The sequence below is a fragment of the Chenopodium quinoa genome, unplaced genomic scaffold, assembly GCF_001683475.1.
Source record: "Chenopodium quinoa cultivar QQ74 unplaced genomic scaffold, ASM168347v1, whole genome shotgun sequence".
Classification (NCBI taxonomy): Eukaryota; Viridiplantae; Streptophyta; class Magnoliopsida; order Caryophyllales; family Amaranthaceae; genus Chenopodium; species Chenopodium quinoa.
The window spans coordinates 266,461-291,909 of NW_018745587.1; the positions used below are offsets into that span (position 1 = coordinate 266,461).

General features: G+C 32.9%; 3 protein-coding genes, 1 long non-coding RNA gene, 1 other non-coding gene and 2 pseudogenes across 10 annotated transcripts; 5 read left to right on the forward strand and 2 right to left on the reverse strand.

Moving 5' to 3' along the window:
• The first annotated feature begins 5,271 nt into the window (after positions 1-5,271).
• LOC110716499 lies at positions 5,272-6,533 on the forward strand. Its single transcript, XM_021895132.1, has one exon. The coding sequence runs from the start codon at positions 5,541-5,543 to the stop codon at positions 6,249-6,251; it is 711 nt and encodes a 236-aa protein (XP_021750824.1). The 5' UTR covers positions 5,272-5,540; the 3' UTR covers positions 6,252-6,533.
• Positions 6,534-7,622: 1,089 nt separating this feature from the next.
• Positions 7,623-8,895, forward strand: LOC110716497. Its single transcript, XM_021895130.1, has one exon. It carries the CDS (start codon positions 7,934-7,936, stop codon positions 8,633-8,635), a length of 702 nt encoding a protein of 233 aa, XP_021750822.1. The 5' UTR covers positions 7,623-7,933; the 3' UTR covers positions 8,636-8,895.
• Positions 8,896-11,155: 2,260 nt separating this feature from the next.
• Positions 11,156-12,850, forward strand: LOC110716505 (annotated as a pseudogene).
• Positions 12,851-13,592: 742 nt separating this feature from the next.
• On the forward strand, positions 13,593-15,005 carry LOC110716506 (annotated as a pseudogene).
• On the reverse strand, positions 14,757-14,828 carry TRNAH-GUG. The gene has a single exon. It is a non-coding gene; the product is annotated as a tRNA-His (tRNA).
• A 242-nt stretch (positions 15,006-15,247) lies between the features above and the next one.
• LOC110716504 (methylthioribose kinase-like) lies at positions 15,248-18,375 on the reverse strand. Of its 2 annotated transcripts, none has more exons than XM_021895139.1 (6): positions 18,020-18,375; positions 17,118-17,427; positions 16,583-16,757; positions 16,268-16,469; positions 15,794-15,855; positions 15,248-15,613 (listed from the first exon to the last, which is right to left on the reverse strand). In XM_021895139.1, the coding sequence occupies exons 1-6, from the start codon at positions 18,203-18,205 to the stop codon at positions 15,442-15,444; spliced, it is 1,107 nt and encodes a 368-aa protein (XP_021750831.1). In that variant the 5' UTR covers positions 18,206-18,375; the 3' UTR covers positions 15,248-15,441. The 2 variants fall into 2 exon arrangements, with proteins under 2 accessions (XP_021750831.1, XP_021750830.1); XM_021895138.1 differs by having other exon boundaries at positions 15,794-16,008; positions 18,020-18,373.
• Positions 18,376-21,065: 2,690 nt separating this feature from the next.
• On the forward strand, positions 21,066-24,598 carry LOC110716445. 5 transcript variants are annotated; one of them, XR_002510494.1, is made up of 5 exons: positions 21,070-21,271; positions 21,525-21,645; positions 22,104-22,347; positions 22,734-22,828; positions 24,380-24,598. It is a non-coding gene; the product is annotated as an uncharacterized LOC110716445 (long non-coding RNA). The 5 variants fall into 5 exon arrangements; XR_002510495.1 differs by having other exon boundaries at positions 21,071-21,271; positions 22,104-22,256; XR_002510491.1 differs by having other exon boundaries at positions 21,066-21,271; positions 22,104-22,828.
• Positions 24,599-25,449: the final 851 nt, after the last annotated feature.

The window sequence follows — 25,449 nt, forward strand, 5'->3', positions numbered from 1 at the left end:
CGACCAATTTACCGGTTTACAACTTGCCCCAATTTCATTAACTCAAGCCTACCACGAACATTTATAACAACAAATAATGGTCATATATGGTTCCAAACGGCATTATATGACCCTGAAATATATCCCCTAGAATTTAAAGACTTTTCGTCACTGGGCCCCGAAACCTTCAAAATTTCTCAAAAAAGTGTGGATATTAGTGTTCAATTTTGAAATTTTTTGACTTTTTTTTGCCCAGAAATAAAAATTGTCGAAATGTTTAACATGGTCCTTAATACCCTCTAGGATTCCAATTGGTTGGGTGGAACCATCCAATTCGCCTTTAAAAGACCAATTTACCGATTTACAACTTGCACCGATTTCATTAATTCAAGCCTACCACGAACATTTATGACAACATATAATGATCACATATGGTTTCAAACGGCATTATATGACTCCAAGATGTATTCCTTAAAATCCCAATCCTTTTCGACACCGGGCCTCAAAACTTTCGAAATTTCTCAATAAGCGTGAATATTAGCTTTCAATTTAGGAATATTTTGACTTTTTTCCGTCCGAAAAAAAAAATTGTCGAAATGTTTACTATGATCCCTAATATCATCTGGGAGTCCAATTGGGTGGGTAAAACCATCTCATTTGCCTTTAAACGACCAATTTACTGGTTTACAACTTGCACCGATTTCATTAATTCAAGCCTACTACGAACATTTATGACAACAAATAATGATCATATAAGGTTCCAAACGGCATTATATGAACCTGAGATGTATTCCATAGAATTTCAAGACTTTTCGACACCGAGCCCTGTAGGGAATAGTTTCAAGCCTTTAAAATCCCACTAGCTTGAACCCCACTGTGATCATACACTAAAGTACGGTGGCGTCCAAAAGAGAAGAAGATAGAGCAAAAGAGTCCCCAACAAGTTTTTAAGGAACTTGTAAACCGTTCACGAGGTGAAGGTTACACCCCTTAACGATCCAAGAGATCGTCAACTCCATAAGGTCATGAACCAAATAAGGGTTCAGGGATGAAGGTACAAATCCAACCTAAAAGAGATTGAACCTGCCCTAATAATAGGCCTCTACTTTATTCTGCTCGTATTCATGTGCGCTTTCTGATTAACATGCAATCAATAGGATTAACCCTAAACCTGTTTAATCTATGTTGGTTGAATATTAATGCATATACAAATCTATTATTGGCGATCACTTGAATTATAATCACAATTAACCCTAAACAAGATTATTAATAGTTTTATTAAGCGTGAACCAAATTCCCTTTAAACATGCAATAAAGGTGATCAAGCAATAAATAATAAATAGCATATCAAGCAACATAATAAATAATCAATATCATGAATAATAATTATTATAATAATAATAATAATATCATCATAAATTAAATAATTATAAATTATAACAATTATAATCATGTTAAAGCATAGCAAGATCCTAGGCATGATACTAACAAGATTAATAACAAACCCTAGCATGTCACTAAACAATAAAAATCAAATCTTTAGCCCTAACATGTTACTAACAATCATAAATATTAGGAAGAATATAGGAAGCATCATACTTTTAATCATACTTGATATTAAAATTACCCTAGACATGATATTAGGAATATCATAATAACAATCTAAGCATGATTTCTACATCATAATATCAATTAAACCATTAAAGTACTTACTTGGATGCCTCGTACCTCTTTCTAATAACAAAATACACACGTTAGTAACTTCAAGGAAAATAATAAACAAAGCAATTAAATTAAATAATTGAAAGAGAAATTTGGGACCAAACCCTCAGAAATTAAAACCTTTCACGTCTAGGGCGAATGCAACTTCGAATATGGCTAGGTGTATCAAGATCTAATGAATGCGGAATTATTTATTTGAGAAAAGGCTAGTTTAGAAAAAGGGAGAGAGAGAGAATAATCAAGAAAATCTTGATGAGAGTTGGTGATTGATTAAGAGGAGATATGACCTCTATTTATAGGAAAAAAGATAATCGAAGAATTAAGAAAAGAATCCAAATTCGAATCGAAATAAAACTCGTAGACAACAGTTTTTGCGGATTTTGTTTTTATCATATCTTTTGATCCAGAAATCGGAATAAGATGAATAAGATGTCGTTGGAAAGATCTTGAATTCTACTTTCTAACCCAATTAAAATCAGATTAAAATATATTTTAGAATAAAAGATATGAACGAAATAGTGAGACGGTGTCAGTTTTGGATAGAGTTTGATATCTTATTCATATCTTTTTCGTTATAGCTCGGAATTATTATTATAATATATCATTGGAAAGATAATTTCAAGATCTATCCAACCATATAAAATTTGGATATAAAATATTAGGCACGAAAATAATATCTGACTGTCTTTGAACATGTTTAAATCCGAATAGAATTAGGACTTTAAAAAAGGAATGTTTTATAAAAAAAAGGAAAGTTTATATTTAAATCAAATTCCTTAATATTATCTTTTCAGAAAAGGATAATTAAGATATTTTAGAAACTTATAGAAGATTTTAATCAATCCTAATTAGTTTAGGAATAGGATTAAACCTTTGAACCCTCCTCATGATCATTGGGTCGTAGGTAAAATCCGGTTTGGGCCCAGTTTAGTATTTTGGCCATAACTTCCTCATTATTCATCGGAATTGGGCTTATAATATATCGTTGGAAAGGTCTTTGCAAACCCCATCCAACTACATCATTATTGGACCCTTATCATAGTCCAAACTAAACTAGAATGGACGTTTTCATAAAATAGAGTGGGCTTTCGAAAACAGAAAGAAGAGAAAAGAAAATAAAAGCTTTCCGCAACACTAGACTTTTCCACACTTTCGTTTCATTCGATTATGATTCGACGTGAAAGGTACTCATCACCGAGTTTGGTTTTGGGGAGACACATATGGGTGTCTACAGGCCCCAAAACCTCCAAAATTTCTCAAAAATCGTGGATATTAGCCTTCAATTTTAGAATTTTTGACTTTTTTTCACCCGTAAATAAAAATTGCCGAAATGTTTATCAGGGTCCCTAATACCCTCCGGGAGTCCAATTGGGTGTGTGGAACCATTCAATTTGCTTTTAAACGACCAATTTACCGGTTATTGCACCGATTTGCCGGTTTACAATGGCCAATTTAATTAACTTGCACTGAACCCGACTTGAACCGAAATTGACTCAAACCTGTTTTAACCCGTCAAAACTCGTTTTAACCCGACTTGCTACTAACCTGACCCGAATTCAACCCGACCCGTTCCTAACCCGACCTGAATTTAACCCAACCCGAAATTAACCCGACTTGTTATTGACCTGACCAAAATTCAACCCGACTTGTTATTGACCCGACCCGAATTTTACCATACCTATTACTTACGTACCCAATCCAAAAATTCAACCCGATCAGTTACTAACCCGACTCGAAATTAACACGACTTGTTATTGACCTGACCTAAATTCAACCTAAATTGTTCCTGACCCAATTTCAAATAACCTTAAATGCAATTTAGACCACCTTATAATTGGTGATCAAAGCATTTTGTCTTGGGAGACCAAGTCGGTCCAGGCCAACAAAAGAAAGGAGCATCATTCTCAAATTTAAGACTTGGAAATGACTAAACCTGGTTGTAACCCGAATATGACCTGACTTGGAAATGACTAGACCTGATTGTAACCTGCAAATTATTGACTTGACATAACCCGACTTGAATTCGAGAATGACCCGACTTGGAAATGACCCAACCAGATTATAACCCGCAAATTATTTACTTAAACCGAACCCGACTTGAACCCGAGAATGACCCTACTTTAAAATGACCTACCTGATTATAATCCGCAAATTATTGACTTGAACCGAACCCAACTCAAACTCGATAATGAGCCGACCTGATTCTAACCCGCAAATTATTGACTGGAACCGAACTCGACTCGAACTCGAAAAATACCCTTACCCATTTTATCCCATGAAAACACGAATTATACCTGACTTATTGTTCACCAGACCCGAATGTAACTCGACCTGTTATTAACCCGAGCTAAACCCGACCCAAACCCGATAAGAAGTATGACCCGACGTGACCCGACTCAAGCATGACCCAACCCAAACTCGATCCGCATAGGTTATGGAATTGATTAATCTGAATTGACTCGACCCGAGTTGACTCAACCCACTCTTCCCAACCCAAACCCGACCCGTTTACCCGAATTGACAGCTATATATATATATATATATATATATATATATATATATATATATATATATATATATATATATATATATATATATATATATATATATATATATATATATATAAACGAGCATCCTTCACAGCAATATCTAAATTTGATTAATTACTTCCTCGTTCCATAAATACCTTCTTTGCGTTTATTAAGCTTTAAACGTAATTGTTGTTTAGATATTAGGAAATATGCTATTCCCTTTGTTTCTGATTAATAGCAATAATAAAAGAGTTGACACATACTTTATAGTTTAATTTAAGAAAAAGTACAGGGTGAGAAACTAAAATGAGGATTTTATAATACTACCTCCCTTAACTGTTATTTGCAACAAAGGGGTATTATTTGTGACTTGTGAGATATAAATATTCTTTTGTTGCAAATAATAGTTAACGGAGGTAGTATTACATATAGTTAATTAGTGTGGAGTTATAGTTTAATGTATTCTCTCGTACATTTCTCTAGTTAGGAATGGATGATATATTACATGTATTCTGTAACTTCATTGAACAACAATTAAGCTTTAAAAAAAATGTACATAAAATTATTATGAGTCTTCCACGTTAAATTTTTGCCCCAACTCTAAGATCTATATGACAAAAAATCATCTTATAGATGGCCAAGTCTTGGACTCAACCTTTGGCCTCAACCTTTGCTTTAATTTCCACCGATAATGGAAAGAAGACTAAGAAAAGTCAAGTCAACCAATCCCATTCTCATCAATGTTTATTTAGACCAATACTCTTACCATCTTGAAAAGGCTAATTCTATCATCATATAGTTTTAAAATTTAATTTTTTTAAAAAGTATTTTATGATGGATATACACTAATATTTAATATGTAACTAATATAAAGTAGGATTAGTATTTATTGGATATAAAGAGTTTATAGGAAATTATACATGATTTTTTTTAAAACTAAAAAAATAAAAATAAATTAAAACGCGAACAAAAAATTCATTGTCACCTATTCAGAAGCAAAGGCGAACAAAAAAGTTCATTGTCACCTATTCAAATTAATTGATACGTTGTAATTAAAATTAGAAAGTCCTAATTTGGTCACAACTCACAATGCATAAGTGGCATTAAGTGGTCAATTTTGTCAAAAGTTCGGAGTAACATACAAGTTTTTTTTTTTTTTTTTTTTTTTTTTTTTTTTTTTTTTTTTGAGGGAAAGTAACATACAAGTTAGGGACATACCACACCCTCTATATAAAGCCTTACAAAAACACAACTTCAAGCACCAAAAACCAATAACAAATTACCAACTCCAAAAAAAACTGAACCAAAATGGCGCTTAAAACGAACCACATTAGCCTTCTTGCTCTACTTCTCACCCTCATCACCCTAGCCGTGTCGCAAGGGATCCTAGCCGTTGATTACACGGTCACAAACAATGCAGCCTCAACATCCGGTGGCATGGTCTTCGCCAACCAAATTGGCGAAGACCATGCGCACCAAACACTCGAAAGTGCCACCAACTTCATATGGCAAACTTTCCAAGAAAACACTGATGCTGACCGCAAGTCAGTTGATCAAGTTAGCCTAATCATAGTGCCTAGTTTGCCACCAAATATCGTGGCCGAAACCGGTAACAACCAAATAAGTTATTCTGCCGAGTACATTACAAATAGTGGCTCGTCTGATGACATTAAAAATGGATTTGATGGAGTAATTTACCATGAAATGGCTCATGTTTGGCAATGGAATGGTAATGGTCAGGCTAACTCCGGATTGATTGAAGGTATAGCTGATTTTGTGAGGTTAAAAGCCGGGTTCATCCCGAGTGGATGGGCTCAACCAGGAGATGGTGACAAATGGGACGCTGGCTATAGCGTGACGGCTAGGTTCTTGGACTACTGTGAGAGTTTGATGAATGGATTTGTGGCTCAGCTTAACATGAAGATGAAAGATAGTTATAATGATGGTTTTTTTCAGGATTTGTTGGGTAAAAGTGTTGATCAACTTTGGTCTGATTATAAGGCTCAGTATGGACATTAGATTGGTTAAAGTATAATATAATATAAGTGTAACACTTGAATTGCACCAATTTGATTATTATGTATTGGTATATGTACTTCCGTTGTTTATGTTAGGTTGTCACTAATTATTAACGTGACAATTAATTCTGGACTTATATGAAAAAAATTATATTATTGCCATTGTTATATCTCTCCTTTGTTGGGAGTACAATAAAGTAAGTTTTGTTAAGTTGATTATTTAACTACTAGTGCATGATGCAATTGTATCAAGTGTATCCAATACAAAGCAGATTTAAGGTTCCATATTTATATAACATCTACATTTATTCTACTTTATGATAAGTAACGAAATTAATCGACCAATTTTTTAGGTTTTAGGGTTTAGACTTTTGAAAGGCTTTGAGTTGTTGGATAAAGCTCGATATTCTTAATTAACACCATATTTTATGCTTTATTTAGCATAGAAATGTAATTAATCTCTTCAATAATAAACATTACTCCGTACTAATTAAAGAATGAACTAAAAGAAGTATTTCATGGAGATGCTGCGGGGCAGGGACATGATAAAATGTGGCTATCAACACTATTGTCCTTCATTATCTTCCTCAATCAACTATACAACTTCAATTTGTTAAGAACAACCAATCAAGTTAATTATTACATCAGAGTAAACCCGACCACGTTTCAGAATAAAATTACGTGTTGTTATAATGACGAAATTTGAATTAATTTAACCCATCAAATATGAATTGATACAAGTTGTCCCATATTGAATAAATATTAAATAGTATAGAGTTAAAATGACTAGCAAATAATAACATACATATACTACGTATAAGAATATAAGATTGTTGGGTTATTTCGTTATTTATCGCCAATTGACTTTAGTATTGAACTTTAGAGTGATTTCCATTTTATGTTCATAATAGTCAAACCATATGAACTTTGATTATGAATCAAGGCTATCAAGCCCATGAAACTTTGTAAGAAGACTTTAGCTTTCGAAGAATAATAGTAATGACCTATATATCCATCCATCTAGAAACCCTGAGTCACTATTTTTCTTAGAAAGAAATGTGATGCACCCTTCATTGACTAGATTTTCAAAAGTACAGTTGTGATTCTACTACGGAGTACTCCGTTTACTTTGAATTTAAGCTGCAAATTTAACAACTACTCCGTAACATACAGCCAAATTAAAGATTTTTCCAAATTAAATTATACACTTAAACTTTATATTCACTAATAATCCTGTCATTTTGCATACATCTTGCCAGTAAAAAAATTATGCCTACCTAATTATTGAATGCACAAAAAATAATTAAATCTTATAGCAAGTACCATATATAATGAATCTAGAACGTACACCCTACAATAGATCATATGGTCAATGAAAAATGTGTAAATAGTGTAAAAGTCAGCGGTGTAATAAAATTACGTATATTTATGATCTAATAATAGTCTAGAGTTTGAATTGTATTTTTTAGACTTGTATCATTATTTGACCATTTCAACACAACAAAATTGCTGCCAAATTAATTAGGATTCTAGGTAGGGTAAGGCGAGAAAAAAATTATGTGCATGGTCATATCCTCCTATATAAGCGTCAAAACCTTCAATAAATTCAATCATAAAAAAAAAAAAAATACTAATCATCTTTCCATATAATAAAATTAAAGTATCATTTAACAAAAAAAAAAAATGGTGTCTAAAGGGATCAAAACTAGTTCCCTCTTCATGTTGTTAGCTATGATCACCCTCGCAAAATCGCGAGGGATCATAGCAGTTGATTACACGGTTACAAACAATGCAGCCTCCACCAACGGTGGCACAGTCTTCGCCAACCAAGTTGGCGAGGACTATGCGAGACAAACACTCGCGAGTGCCACTGACTTCATTTGGCAAACCTTCCAACAAAACACAGATGCTGACCGTAAGCAAGGCATAGACCAAGTTAGTCTAACTATAGTGCCAAGCTTAAACGTGGTAGCCCAAACTAGCAACAATGAAATCCAATTTTCTGCTCAATATTTAGGGAGTTATTCAGGTGACGTAAAAACCGAATTTACCGGGGTAATTTACCATGAGATGACCCATGTTTGGCAATGGAATGGTAAGGGTCAGGCTAACGGGGGGTTAATTGAAGGCATTGCTGATTACGTGAGGTTGAAGGCTGGTTACATCGCGAATGGGTGGGTGCAACCAGGGGGTGGAAACCGATGGGACGAGGGTTATAGCACCACGGCTAGGTTCTTGGACTACTGTGATAGTTTGATGGGTGGATTTGTGGCTCAACTTAACTTGAAGATGAAAGATGGTTATAGTGATAGTTTTTTTGAGGATTTGTTAGGTAAAAGTGTTGATCAACTTTGGTCTGACTATAAGGCCAAGTATGGAAATTAGTTTTACTATGGGATGAACCCATTAAGAAACATACGTACGTATACTTCATTTGTTAGAAATTAATTGTCATGTTGATAGTTCAATATGTACGAATAGCATGACAGTGAAATCTAGACAGTTGTAGTGTATATTAGTATTATGTTGTCATTGTTGGACTTAATGGGTGATTATTTTCCATTATAGTCCCACTAATAAATTCTACAAAAATTTTATTTTGGCAAATAAGTATAAGGTTTTGTGGTGATTAATTATTTTCCATTATAGTCCCACTAATAAATTCTATTTTCCATGATATATAATGATTATTACTGCTAGTGCTAGAATTAAATTAAAGAGAGTAGAAAAAATTCAGCGGAAATCAAGTGGAAGCTTAGTAGTAGAGTTTTATCTCATGGTCAAGGGTTTAATTTTCTATTTGTCGACCTTAATGGTTTCTTTTTTAGTAAAACTTTCATTTTGTATATGTTTATTTTTACTCCTTGACTATTAAATTTCTCAGAAGCTAACAATACTACAACCTATCTTTAAAGGTCAAGCAACGATAGACATACGATCTTTGGTTTAGATTTGTGCTTATCCTTGACTTTTTAGAACCTCGAAAAGAAAATCATCACTTGAATTGATATGATTGCGTATGAGGTATGACTCAACAATGCACCACAAGTCAAAGTCAACAAGATAAAATTTAGAATACCAAAAAAAAAAAAAAAAAAAAATTGAATTAATTTTTTAAAAAATAAATATTGAGCTATGGTGCTTATTGCATAGCGGCCTTCATGAACTCCAACCAATTTACTCATTTCGTCGTATTCCATAATACTTATCTCCGTTTTTTTTATTAGTTGACACGTAAGGTTTTGTGTGAGTCTGTTTCACGTGAGTCCAGTTTATAACACACTCCCCTTATCACAAACCGCAACCCCTGTGGCCACACACAGCCCGGAATCAGCCACTCCTTCCTCCACGTTGGTGATGATGCCGCCATCTCTGACCTACCCACTGCCATCACCCTCCCTCTTCCCCTAAATTATGAATGTTTTTGCTACTATTCATAGAATGGCAAACGAAATGGAGTTCCCATCACAAACGAAACATTAATAGAGATGAAAGAATATCAAGATAAGAAGACATTGAACCAAAATGACCGAGCTAAAGCAGCAATGTTAATGAAGAACACTGATGGTTGATCGTTGTGGTAGTAGCGTAGTAGCGTTGCTACTAAGTGTATGATTTATAATGCAACTGGAGGTCCTATTACATTGGAAAACTCCGCCATTGATGCAACGACACCTTCATCACCAGGAAAATTTGTCGAATATCTAATTAATATTGTCTAATATTTGATCAATATTGTCTAATATCTTATCAATATTGCCTAATTTCTGATCAATATTGTCTAATTTCTGACAATTAAAGCCCGAAAAAAAAATACTATTAGAAATAAGCTTTTGTTAGTCAGCAATAAGTTAATTTTCGTCAGGAATTAGATATTTTTTATCAGGAATAAAATCATTCTATTCAGGAATAAGTTAATTTTCGTCAGAAATTAAATATTTTCTGTTTGTATGATTGGACTCACGTGAGTCCGTTCTACACAATACTTTACGTTTCTTTTTAGAAAGTTTTTTTTAGATAACACGTTTCTTTTTGGGTAAGTTTTATACATTGCTTTTTAAGTGTACCCCACTTGATTTATCATTCTCTCTCACTCTCTCTCATCTCCTTAATATGTGTGCCTAAATTAAACGTGTCAACTAAATAGAAAAAAAGGAAGTATATATTTCCTGTTTTTTTTTTTATATATTTAACGAGAATTAAGACAACAGAGAAGTAACAAAAGGTGTGTAAAATGATATACAAATAATTATTATTTTTTTATTATTATTATTTTTACAACGATATACAAATAAGTAAAAGTACATTAAAGACAAAATTCTTATACATGGCTGGCCACACTGTATGACAAGTTATTATATAGGTCATTTCGTTAGTGTTATAGGAGTTATGCGGTTAGTGTTATAGTAGTTACTTCGTCAGTATGTCACTCAGTGTTATAGGGGTTACTTGGTCAATGTTTAAGGAGTTACTCTATTGTTTACAAGCGGTCAGATAATGTGGCCAGCCGCATACCAAGACACACTGATTCTAAGAAAGTACTCCCCTTATTTTTAAATGGCTTATTGAGAGTTTTGGCTTTATTCATGTAACTTTGACTACTTTTTGTGAATTATATATACAATATATAAAAATATATAATCTTGCAAATACTTTTTGGAATCGTGTCAATAAATAATTTATTTATATTCAATTGTTACTATAATTTACAGTTATTGACAACTAAAAAAATAAATAGACAAAGTTTTGCATTGACATGTATTGCATGTCATTATAGACACTTGAAAAGAAACCGAGAGAATAAATAGCAATGATGAATAAACCGGAAAAATCCAAAGAATTTTAAAAAAAATCATAGCACACTTAAATAGTACTTCTGTGCTATTCTCTATATATAGATGTTTCTAATCTTTCTACGCTACAAAACATAACAACCTTACTAAAAGTAGTCTCACAAAATATGTCTCCCTTAGTTTTCCTATCTTCCTTCCTTCTACTCCTCACCACCCAAGTCACCGCGGTGACTTACTCAGTCACCAACTCCGCCACCAATACTCCAGGTGGTACTCGATTCGACAATGAAGTCGGGACTGCCTACGCCCGCCGAACACTCTCCGCTGCCACGGACTTCATTTGGAAAACCTTCCACCAAACCAACCAGGCTTGCCGTAAGAGTAACATCCAACAGGTTACTTTCTAACACGTACCGTGTCTTACTAATACTATGTTGTGAGAGTACGGTACTATTTTTAATAAACTGACGCATTATATTATCAAAACATTAATCACAACATGGAGTGTACAGTTACGTAGTACGTATTAAGCTAAGATATGTGTTCAAAGTACGATTACCTCTTTGTCAAAAAAAAAAAAAAAAAAAAAAGTACGATTACCTATAATTTTGTGTTAATAGGCTCAATAGTTTAAGAATACTTCAATTTAAGCTAGAATAATCCTCGATTTTGAAGTATGATTACCTATAATATTGTCAAAATAAGCAATTATAGTAACCAATATAACCTTATACTCCATCTGTTTTTAAATATTTGCTTCATTTTTCTATGCGCAAAGTTTTTGGATAAATTGAAAAAATGATAAAATATAAAGGTAATGGGTAGGTGGAAAATAAAATTTGTAAAAGTCAAAAATAGTTGAAAGAATTGAAGGAGAGGAATGAATTAAGGAAAAAAACTAAATATTGTAAAAACTTTCCAAATAAGGAATGGAGAAACTATTTAAAAATGGCCAGAAATTAAAAGTGAAGCAAGTATTTAAAAACGGAGGGAGTAATAAGATAACCAGTCTATTGTTCTACCAACTGCTTCATGAAATTATTAACCTAATTTAATTTATAAGTTATAATACGTCACAGGTGAGCCTTATAGTGGAAAGTATGCAAGATTACGCAGCTTACACAGTCAACGACCAAATCCACCTGAATGCAGACTACGTCCAAAGCTACTCAGGCAACGTCAAAACCGAAGTCACGGGTGTTTTAATCCATGAAATGGCCCATGTGTGGCAATGGACCGGCAATGGCCAAACACCGGGAGGGTTGATTGAGGGTATCGCGGATTATGTTAGGCTTAAGGCCGGTTATGCACCGTCTCATTGGGTTAAACCCGGTCAAGGTGATAAATGGGATTAGGGTTATGATGTTACAGCCAGGTTCTTAGACTATTGTAACAGTTTAAGAAATGGGTTTGTGGCTGAGCTTAACAAGAAAATGAGGGATGGATATAGTGATGCTTATTTCAGTGATTTGTTGGGCAAATCTGTTAATCAATTGTGGAATGATTACAAGGCCAGTTTTAACAACTAAAGTCATGAATTTGATGTATTACATACCATGACACCTTTAATTTTTAGTTGCAACAAAGGAATTTATTTTGCCTAGCAAACAATATATACCTCTTTGTTGCACTTAAAAATTAACGGAGGTAGATATCTTTATGAATGAAAGAAGCAAAAGAATAAGCAAAGTTTTTAATAAAGTGTTGTTGTCAAATAATACTTCATCCATTCTATAGTTATAGGAGTAACATTTTCATTTTCATGCTATCTCATGTGTGAGTATACTTAATAAAGTAATTTTGTATAGTAGTGAGTGATCCATGATAGATTACTAGTTTACTAATTAAATAAATGTATTAAACAAAACACACACAAGATTTGTTTCGTGGAAACATACACTTGTGTTAACATATATAGTCTCGATTACTAGTTTACTAATTAAATAAATGTATTGTGAATTTGTGATAACTAGTTTATTACTGACATATAACAATTTATTAATAGAAGTAATTGAAATAAAATTTTATGTCATATAACACTTTACTTGACCCTACCTATCACAAAGTTTTTGTATTGACACACAAGACATTGTGTAAAATACTTCCTTCATTTTTCTTAGTGTTACTTTTTTGTATAAATAATTTTGTTTCACGATAGCTAGTGCACCAAAATCACTTCTGGAAAGAAGAGTAGCCAAATCTTTGTCTCACTTGATTGATTTAATTGTGCAGAGTCAACAATTCACCACAAGACAAAGTCAACAAGATATTAGAATTTAAAAATATCATAAAAAAAAAAAAAATTGAACTAATCAATTTTAATAAAAAAAATAAAAAATATTGAGCTATGGGCGCTTATTGCATTGCATTCATCAGCTTCAACCAATTTAGCTAACAACATTTACTTCCGTTTCAACTTTGCCAACTTGCTTAGATTGCTCATTAAATAACAACACCTTCAACTATACTCTACTATTCTATAGAGTACTACATTGTCTATAAATAGATGTTTCTTTCCATCAAAATATAACCACCCTACCCATAATTAAGTCACACAATATGTCTCCCTTGGTTTTCTTATCCTCCTTCCTTCTACTACTCCTCACCACCCAAGTCACCGCGCGGTGACTTACGCAGTCACCAACTCCGCCGCCAATACTCCAGGTGGTACCCGATTCAACAATGAAGTCGGGATTGACTACGCCCGCCAAACTCTCTCCTCTGCCACGGAATTCATTTGGAAAACCTTTCAGCAAACCAACCTGGCTGACCGTAAGAGTAACATCCAACAGGTTACAACATTAATTTATCACATTTTAAGCCTTTTTTTTTCAAAAAAATATTTAGCTAGGTTATCAAGTTTGTACTTAGGGAACATAGTGAACACAACTTTCTTGTTTTTTCAATGTCAGTACTCAAATTCAATAGTTTTATAACAAAATAAGAAAACTTGTCAAAAATAACAATAAAAACCAAGCAATTAGTGTAACCAATAACCTTATAATAAGTCTATTATTCTATTTTTTTTAATTATTATTTTTGGTTAAAAGTCTATTGTTATATTGCTTCACGAAATTATTTTTCTAATTTACAAATTATAATACATCATAGGTGAGTCTTACAGTGGAAAGTATGCAAGGAGTAGCTTACACAGTCAACAACCAAATCCACCTGAGTGCAAACTACGTACAAAGCTACTCAGGCAACGTGAAAACTTAAGTAACGGGTGTTTTGTACCACGAAATGACCCATGTGTGGCAATGGACCGGCAATGGGCAGGCACCGGGGGGTTGATTGAGGCTGGTTATGCACCGTCTCATTGGGTTAAACCCGGTCAAGGTGATAGATGGGATCAGGGTTATGATGTTACAGCCAGGTTCTTAGACTATTGTAACAGTTTAAGAAATGGGTTTGTAGCTCAGCTTAACAAGAAAATGAGGGGTGGATATAGTGATGCTTATTTCAGTGATTTGTTGGGCAAATCTGTTAATCAATTGTGGAGTGATTATAAGGCCAAGTTCAACAATTAAGTTGTGATGTAAAACATTACATATATTATATATGTATGTATGAAAGAAGCATAATATAATAAGCAAAAATTGTTAAAAGTGAAAAAAAATTCCGACCTGCCGGAATCAAACCAGTGACCTAAGGATGGCTGAGGTTAACCCACTACAGTCCTCCCGCTCTACCAACTGAGCTAAGGTCGGATATGTGGCTGCTGGGATTTGAGCCCAGGTCTCCACGGCCACAACGTGGAATTCTTACCACTAAACTACAGCCACATTGTTGTTAATTTTCTGCTAGATTAATTAATCATAATTAAATCAACAAATATATTTGATGTAAAATTTCATTAGAGCCTAATAATTGACAAAAAAATTAAGGAACCCTACTAATGTAATTTATTTTATGCTATTATAGACACCATTATTCGAATTTATCAAGTTATTGATCTTATATATTAGTGGCAAAGTGATAAGTTCTTCGCTAAATTCTGCATTGAGTAGTCCTTTAGACAGATATGTAACTTCAAATAACTCAGTTTCCAAAACAATTTACACAATTCATAAAAATGTACTACCTCCGTTAATTTTTATGTGCAACTTTGGAGTATTATTTATGAGATATAAAATATTCCAAAGTTGCACATAACTTTTAACAGATGTAGTATATACTATGACTACAAAAATTACAATAAAAATAGGCTTGTACTCCAAAATCTCAATGTTGTATTGATAAAAGGATTATTCATTTCATACAATAAATACTTACTCTACTAGGTACAATATAATCAACTTATTTGTATGCATATCATTATCCAAGGCTATTAATATTTGGTCCACCAAACCACTTTAACCAACTTGCTGAATTATGAAACATCAGCATCAGAAAGCCTTATGAAGCAACATGTTCAATGATAGAGATTACTTCTTCAATGGACACAAACTTTCTCCTCTCTTTCATGAGCATTTTTGCAAAGTTGAGTGCCTTCCTCTCACAATCAGCTCGTTTGGAAATGTCTGCTATTGACTCCGTGTCCTCCACATGTACCACCCCAACAATTCTCCTGTTTAATGCAAAATAAAAGATGATCACTTCATGTTCATCACGAAATTACACATCAGATGATGTAGATCTTGAATGTGATCCATATAAAGGAAAACTCTGTAATTAAGGTTCTGTTACATAGGAGCACAACCAGACTATGGGAAGAGCAGAATCAAAGATGCTGATAAGTTGAACTCACCTAATCATCTTGGCGGATCCAAATCCAAGAGAATCATGGAACAGCTCTTGCATAAAGTTTGTCTGTACGAGTCTCCAAACATCAGGATTATTATAAATAAGTGGAAGATATGCCTCACTCGGACCATCCTTATTTTCATTCCATAATGCGATAAATTTATTGTGGAATAGATTCCAAGTCTCCCCAAGAGTTTTGAGGATCCATTTCTTGTAAGACTGAAGCACGTGAGAGAGGAGTATCAGGATCTAAACATTTCAAACTTATGACTTGTTAACCAAAAGAAACGATAAACTTTTCTTCCCTCTTGAGTAAATCAACAATAAAAGGTTGGAGATTCACAATGTAATGTACTAAAAGAAGACAGCAAGCTATGTAAAGTAATGAAGATAACACTGAGGTGAAACAAATCTGCAAAAGAAACATGCTGCACACAATAGTTGAAGTCTTCCACTATTCCTACATAATTGAACTAACCTTTCGGTCATTTTCTTGATTTGAATGTCCATCTTGTGCAAAGAAGGTCAAAATAAGATTTCCCAGAAAGGCTCCTATATCAAACCCCATTGGCCCGTAGAAAGAAAATTCCGGATCAATCACCTGAGTCGAATCCTGTGTAACCATGACAGAACTAGTGTGTAAATCTCCATGAATAAGGGCTTGTGCCCTTTCATAGAACCTGTAACACAAGGAAATGTTATCAACTCACATTCTAAAAGAGATTTACATTTACCAATAAAGAACTTTCTTTTGCAAAGAAAACAGAGTTATTGATTTAGACAGCATGATTACTTGGATTTCAACTGAGCTACTTCAAGCTTCAGAACGTTATCCTCACGGACTGCCTCAGCATCATGATCAAGGTGAGGAGATGTCCAATGGTTATACTCTGATACTTTATAGGGATCAGAGAATACAACCTGTCCAGTATGCCGGCATAACTCCACATTTCCACAGAATTCAGCAACTGATCCACAAAGCAATTCATAGATTAAAATCACCAAAATAATACACAATGGTGGATGAGGTAGGCAATATTCAGCCAACACAATGACATGTAAAAGTAAGCAACTTCTAAACTTAAGACCACAACAAAAGAAATTTTCAATTTTAATTATATACAGCATAATAGTATGTAGTAAGATAGTTGAAAAACGGAGAAATAGCAACAAGGAATCGACTTATAACATTAGATTGATACATATCAGTTGTGGTTTAACAGTTTAAGTATTTATAAACCATTTCTTTCATTTAGAAAATGACTCTTTACACTAGAGTTGGACTTGCAACTTCATGTTGTTGAACAGTAAGTACATGAATATACTACCTTCACGTTTATGCTCCATTGTGGTAGTATAAAGAAGAGAGGTATAAAACAATGTCTTTGACATGTATTCCGCCATGTGTTCTGCAAGCAATGGATATTCAACTCCAGCAATCAAACCCTTCCTCAGAATAATGTGTGGAGGTTCCAAATAGCGCATGCCAATCAAAGACATGTTACGATCAAAATGATAAACCTCCGGGACATGAGCAGGGCACAATCGACCATGTTCCTTTAACGCCTTAGCCTCATAATATGCTCGGTCTTTAGTCATTGGCCATGATTCCCCAATGCAACGTATGTACGGCAGAGCCTACAAGAGAATTGATATGTGAAATTGTAAACCACATAGTCAATTGTGATAAGCACATTCCAATTAGGCAAATGATTTACAAAATTAATTTGAATTAAAATTGTACACACAATCCTACGCTATGATATACCCTTTCACCCTTTGGCACATCTTGAATATAAATTTATACTCCGTGCTTCATAATTACTAATTTTTCAGGAATTTATGCTTCAGTCAAGTACGAAGTATAATTTACAAGAAAGTGAGAATCTGATATTCACAGCCGGTTAACCATAAAAACGAAGTATAAATAAACAATAGTAATACTGATTAACGCGTGATTTTGATATAAATTCTTACATGGTTCCTATATATGCAAATTAAACGATAATAGGCATGATCAAATACTTAATACACTGTAATAGTGGCTCAAAGTCTCAAATTATTGCAAACACATACAATTTCACTTGACAATTCCCACATACTATCCAAGTAACATTTCATACAGAATTAAACATCATTCCAACAGTTTAACTCGAATTAACATAAAATTCCATTTTTTTTAACCCAAATATCAACAAATATAAACAGCAAGAAGAAGATGAAGGGTAACCTGCTTGATGACAAGAGAAGCAGAAGAGGAGACAACAATATAGACAAAATTAAGGTTGCCATCGCCAACTTCTTTGATCTGATAATTATCGGAGACACCCAGCAAAGAAGAAAGATTAGGGGTTGCTTTAATGTACTCTACCAGTGATTTCTCGTCGAGTGGCCTGAATTCATCAAATGCCGGCATTTTTCCGGGCGGAGAGTTGATCGGAAGCTTATTAGTTGGCGACAGAGTCTAGGTTGTTGAGTTTACAAAGGAAGAAAAAATGGCATGATTGAGGTTGGAAAATAAGGAAATTGGATGATTACTTCCCCAGTAAATGCAATCCAAGAAGAATATTTTGAATCAAAAAGTCTAAATATGAGGTGTTTGGTCCAAATTAATTCATACATGGGAAAATTAAGTATTTATTCCTCACCATTTTTAAATACTTTCTTCATTTCTCCATTGTCCATAATAAAAAATTGGGAGAAAATAATAAAGCACAGAGGTAGTCAATTAGGTGGAAGAATAAAAAATTGTAAAAAGCAAAAGTAGTTGAAAGAATAGAGAAAATAGAATATGAAATTAATAAAATACGAAGTGTCGAAGTATGATTTATGTTTGGTCTATTAGTTGAGAAAAATTAATATAATATTGTGAAAGTTTTCCAAATAAGGAAATAAAACAAGTATTTTAAAACGGTCGAAAATGAAAAGTAAAGCTAGTGTTTAAAAACGGAGGGAGATAAAACTTTCTATTTTCAATCATTTCATAATAATTGTATTTCAGCCTTGTTCTTTTGAGCTTTTAAGGAAAGCATAGAAAATTTAAGCAGACTATTATTACTATGCTAAGCAAATTTCAGCAAAGTAGAGCAGAACATGGTAACTCAAAAGAACAAGACTGAATAGTATTGAAATGGGGTAAACCCGATCCAAGTCAATAACCTATACTCAAATAAGATAATCTTTGATTCATCCCAAAAGTGTCTCAAACTAAAATAATCAAGAAGAAAGTAACGATAATTTGATAGCCCAAAAAAAAAACAAACAAAAAACAAAAAGATAGGTTTGTTCTCATACGTTGAAATTCATTTCAGTTTAGTTCAGCTCAGTTCAGCTCCTAATTTCCTTCTCTTATAAAATATTCAATTTAGTTCAGCTCATTTCAGTTTAGTTCAGCCAATGAGAACAGACCCTAACCATATCAATAATATCATTGCCCTTGCTTCAACATGGAAATAGAGATTGAAGTCCAACAAAACTCTCTAAACAATCATTAACTTAATTAACTCCTTTTGTCCCTATTTATTTATTTATTTATTTTATTATTATTTTTTCTTTTTTTGCCTCATTGTAAATAATGGAGTCACTTTAAAACTTTGGCCATAATATCCTATTGATGACGTTGTAAAAAAAAATATATATCCTATTGATGGAGGTAGGGCATATTCACATTTACTGAACTGAATTGATTGGAGTTGAGCAAAACTGAACTGAATAGAGCTGAAATGAATATTTTATGAGAGGAGGAAATTAGAAACTGAACTTAACTGAAATTAAATTGAAGTGATCAGGCCCGTAATGTTAAGCTGAACTGAATTTGAGGCCCATAATTAAGTTGAACTGAAATTAGAAGCTGAACTGAACTGAACTGAAATTAGAAGCTTAATTACGGGCCTCAATCGTTACAATGTTATACGAAGTATATATTATTATTATCAAGTTTTTATAATTTTAACGCATATAAATATGTAGTTATATACTCATTTTAAGAAGCGCCTTTAAAATCATGAAAAGTATAACTTGAAACCTATTTCATCAAAACCCAAAATTATACAACCAAAATTTAATATATCAGAAATAATACGGAGTAGTATACAATTACATGTAAAACCTCACTAAAGAGTAAAGTAAAATATAACTCCAAGTAATAAAAGGATAGACGACATAGCATTAGCCACTATGTTGCAAAGAAATAAGTCTCGATTAATACTACAAGAAAATAACATTTTCGTAGCGATTATTTTAACCTTTAGTATCGATTGTAATTGCAACAAAAAGCTTTCCCAACGAATGATTATTCGATACAATATCCCCCGTTGCCTTAGCCTTAATTTAGTAGTGGTTTTCAATATCGCTGGGGTTGGCCTCAATAATCGATACGAAAAACTACATCGAATCGTGGTGATTATTGTAGCGATTACAATCGCTATAAATGTTTAACTCATTTTCTTCAAAAAAAAAAAAAAAAAAAAAACATGCGTATGATCTTTACAAGATTCGAACATACAACCTCAAACTCTTATATTAAATGTTTCACCAATAAGCTATGCCATATTTTATGTATTCTTTGTCAAACAATATTTATATATCTAGTGTTGAAAAGGCTTTTCGTATCGATTTTTAGGATTTAGTGGCGATAGTAAATGTTACGATTTCTCAAAATTATATAAATGTGTAAAAATAATGTTGATATGTATTATTATGTTTTCCGTATCGATTTTATATGGGAAAACCATAACGTTTGTAAAAATGATACAACATCCTTAATTATTTCACAAACATACTTGCATATTGTAGCGAATGTACAATCGCTACGAAATAATCGCTACGAAAAGAGATTTTTCTTGTAGTGTAAAGTCGAAAGTAAACTACTTTCTCAATCGTTGCAAATAATTTAAAATAGATGTAGTATACGTAGTTTCTTAGGTTGATGTCATAGCCTCAGGTTTACAAATTCACAGAGTATATAGCATTGGAAACTTAGAACCTTAGGTCAACCTATCAAAGAAGCTTCATCCAAAAGTGTCTCTAATAGAGAAAAAAGTATGAGCATGGATAATTAGATAGAGAGAAAATAAAAGTGTCTCTAATCCATATCCATATAACCATTATAAAAATGCAAAAGTAGCTATTGTAGCTTATGAATAGTAATTTCTGGTGCTATTACATAGATGCCCTTACAATTAATGAATTGCCCAAATTGCCCTTTCTTAATCAATTGCCTTCTGTGATAGCTGTAATTGATAGTGGGCCCCCTGATTCTACACCGACTTCCCTCTCTGTTTTCATCTCAGAAGGAAAGGGTCAGAGCATTTGATTAAGAAAGGAGAGAGAAACCTAGAGAGAGAAAAATGCAGTACCTCGCTCAAGATCATCGATCATCCCTTTCGACGATGGGGCTTTGATTCTTCTCAGCGTCTGAGGTTGTGGAAGATGACTTTCGACGATGGGTGTATTTGTGCGAAATCGCTTCGTTTTTATTGAGGTTTATTTGATCGATTTGTTTTCGATTTTTGGGCTTTATTTGGTCGATTGGTTTTCGATTATTTAGGGGTTTATTTGATCGATTTGTTTTTGATTTTTTGTCTTTATTTGTTCGATTGGTTTTTGATTATTTTGGGGTTTATTTGATCGATTTGTTTCTGCTTTTTGGCTTTCGTTTTTTGGGTTGAATTGGAGTGATTTATCGTTCTTTTGGGATGAATTGTCTGATTCGTGGTTGAATTGTTGATCTCTAGGTACAATTCTCTCTCTCCTTTCTCTTATGAGCTTTCTCCAACCCTCCACTGAAGCAACTCCTGGACTTTCCTCTCCATTGAAGAAGCTTGAGAGGTTATTTGATGATTCTTTGATCTCCAGGTTTGATTCTCTCTTCTTTCACTCTCGTGTTCTAATTGTTAGAATGTTCAGCTCTTTAATTAGTTTTTTCCTTTTATTTGAATGTTGACTGATTTAACTTCCTTTCCTGCGAAAAATTTGGAGTATGTTGTGTTTTTTTTAATAAAATGTGGGAAAGTTTTGAATTTTATTTGTTTTTAGTATAAATATGTCAAGTAATAGCTTAAATTAAATATATTTTTGTGGTTAATATTCAAATTGTGGTGATAAATTTGTGTTCTGTGTAACAAATTGTTTGGATTATGGCTTACACATGTAATTTTAATGATGCATTGGTTTGGGATGTGTAATCTGCAATTGATATGAAATGGAGGAGCTGATTTGGTTTTAGTGTTTTCAGATGCTTAATTATAGGCTATATGATTTGAGTAATTGGCTTTGGTTTCAATGGATGATTGATTAGTACTTTTGTTAAGCAGAAATGGGTGAGGAGGCTACCAAAGTTGTTGTACCGGAGTCAGTTTTGAAAAAGCAGAAGAGGGAGGAAGAATGGACTTTGGCCAAGAAGGAGGATCAGGATGTTCAGAAGAAGAAGAGAGTTGAAATCAGGAAGCTGATCACTAACTACAGTAGTAAATTTGATCACATTAATTAATTACACAGAATTCAGCAAGAAAGTGCATCAGGAATAATAATTTAATTAAGATTATTTATTTGCCGAAAGTATGTTAAAATTGTTGATCCCACTAGCAACAAGCATATATTCTTTCATGATTCTAACCTTCTATTCATAACTTCTTTGTATTAAAAGGAGAAATTAAATCATAAAAATGTCTTAATAGAATAATATTTTGTCTTAAAAAATTATTGTATTAATAAACTTGATAAAAGTCAGCTCTCTGATTTGATTCTTCTTGCTATGTCAATTGTTCTAGAAATTACATGTCTTTTAAATGTTTAACAATACTTATCTTTTTAATAAATTAATCATATACTACCTCCGTTAACTATTATGTGCAACAAAGGGGTATTATTTGTGGTGTTTGTTCTTGGTGTATGGTTATTTAGTATGATTAAGTTTCTGATTAGCCTTGTTTATTGTTAATTAGGAGAGGGAATTGATCTGTCTCAGAAGGGAGACTAAATTGAAGGGTGGATTCTACGTCGACCTAGAGGCTAAGCTCCTATTTATCATCCGTTTCAGGTTATCACTTCACTGTATTTGATTTTTTTGTAGCTCAAATATATATCATGGTTTACTATTAAGTTTCGAGTCTATTTGTTCACTGTTTTCGTATAGCTTACAATGCGAATTCTCTGTGATTATGATATACTCCCACGTCTCTTTATTAGAGTAATAAATGTTAGAAAGGGGACTCTAATAATGAGATAGAGGGAGTAAGGATCTGATTGATCGATACTACTATTATTGTTACAATTGTTTTTGGTGCCGCATACCTTAATTGTTTATGAAATCTGTTTCTATATTCTTCTGTTTGTTAACGTTAATTCATAGAATCTCTAATAGGGATTGTTAAATTTCGTAGCTTACTTATATGTCTAATGTATTAGTGACTTAATGACTATGTCCATGCATATGCTATACTGGCCATATTGATACTGATTTAGTTGTCATATAACCGAGAGCAAATGAATGTTGTCTGCATACTCATACCCAGAATACCAAATAACATTAAGCCTTCCTGTTCCATATCCCTCATATAGGCCTTTGCCTTGGATGTGTCACCAAATTTCATTCGATTGATGAATTTCAGAACTACCTTGAAATATTATGGCTATATGTGTATGTTCCATGATTTTTTGTGATTTTTCTTCTTTTCCAATGTCATTGGCTGTTGGGTTTTTTGAATGGTCGAGACGTCCTTTTGGAGTATTGGAAATAAATGACATGTATTTTAGGCGTCGACTTTCATTTTCTTTTTTTCATGTTGGTTTGGAGTATATGTTCCTTGATTGGATTGTATTTTTATTGAGGCTATTGAGATGTGATGGAAGGTCACAAATTTAGCATAATTGGACAATGCCCTATAATTTTTTCTTTTTTGTTTTGTTGGCATACTGATACTCTCATCTAGGTTCTGTTACTAAAAATATGGAGAAATATCTTTATGAATTTGTGTTGTGATGTACTGCTGTCTTTGTGAGAGCTATCTTGAATCGTATATTGTGTTAATAATTGCATGATAGGCATTTGACTTTGGATAGTAGAGGTTGGTAAAGAATTGAGAGCCATATGGACCTCATAAAGTTTCTTGTAGTGACCAAACAAATAAGTACATCCAGTACAAAAATATTTTAATTGCTTAGGTTTCTATGCTAACATATTCAATTTTAGTTCTTTTTTGTATCAGGATGATTTTGTGTTGGGAAAGAAATTGGGAGAAGAGGCTCTTATAGTTGTTTATAGGGTTTCTTAGTTAATAACAAGATGCCCTCTGTGAAGGTATCTTTTTTGATGGATTGTCCATGATGAATGTATATTTTTATCTATTCTGATTTTCATTTGGCATAAAGATATTGTACTGATTGATTGATGGTGTTTGATGCATGCAACTACAAGTGTTTGTTGTTTAGAATACGTTTTTTGAGTTCATCACTTCAAAATAAGTGGTAGGTCAAATACAAGTGACTGATTTACTGTATAAGATGGCAAATATTGAAATGATGATTTTTTTTAAAAATTTTAACATGATTGTGCTTTGGTGGAATTAATCTAACTGAAATCTCTTTACAGGATTAATGATAATTTTTTTGGCTTGGAAGCAGCCAAAACCACTTATTTAAGTCTGCGTGGATTCTTTGAAGATGTCGTACTTTATTTTTTTATTTTTTTTTTAAGGTGTTTGTACTTGGAAATTTGAATAGTGCAGTATGGTTTCTTAAAAACTGTTAGTGAGAGAACATATTTTAGGGTTTGTTTTGTTTATCTTATTTTCACTTATTTCAGATGTAATAAGTTTTGATAAGGGTTATTCAAGTACAAATTACAACTAAAATAAGGTCTAATAAGTTTATGTAAGTTCAGATAAAGTTAAGATCATTGAAAATCAGGTGAATAGAACAAACCCTAAAGGCCTTGTCTAAAGTAAAATTTAGGATATAAAGAAAACTTATATTTATAATGGCCTTTTCAATTAGCTCCTAATAAATTATCAAGTGTATCTTTAAAGCTTTTTGATGATTTAGGGGACCGCACGTGATCGTTGATTTTAATGGTTATGACACCATATAAAGTGCAACCACGTGTTGAGATAGGGTGACAGTAATGGCTCTAATGCATGTGAGAACTTTAGATTACTTGCTCATACTTTTTTTCTATGCTCCTTCATTTGCATCAACGTTACATACTTGCATATAAAAAATGTAAACACTTTCAAAAAAGTTAAGTGCAAACACAAGATTCTATTTAACCGAATGAATTAAAGATATACTTCCTCTGTTTTTTTTACTTGATCTGTTTCTTTTATTACGCTTGCCAATGTTAAACTTAAGCGATCAATAACTTTAATTCTTTATAAGTAAAATTATAAAAGTTGTATATTACAATAGTACTTATTGAGACGAATTAAAAAAGATATCATATGAATATATTTTTCCTTACATATCATTCACAAAAGACTGTCAAATAGTGTAAAATTAAAGTCAAAGCGGGTCAAGTAAAAAAGAACGGAGGAAGTACAATACTTTTGAAAAGATTTAGAAATTGAAAAAAAAAACAATATTTTTAAAAAGGCTTTAAAATTTGGAAAACATAAGTGATGCAATGTAACAAAAGATGGAAAGAGACAGGAGAATGATTGAGAA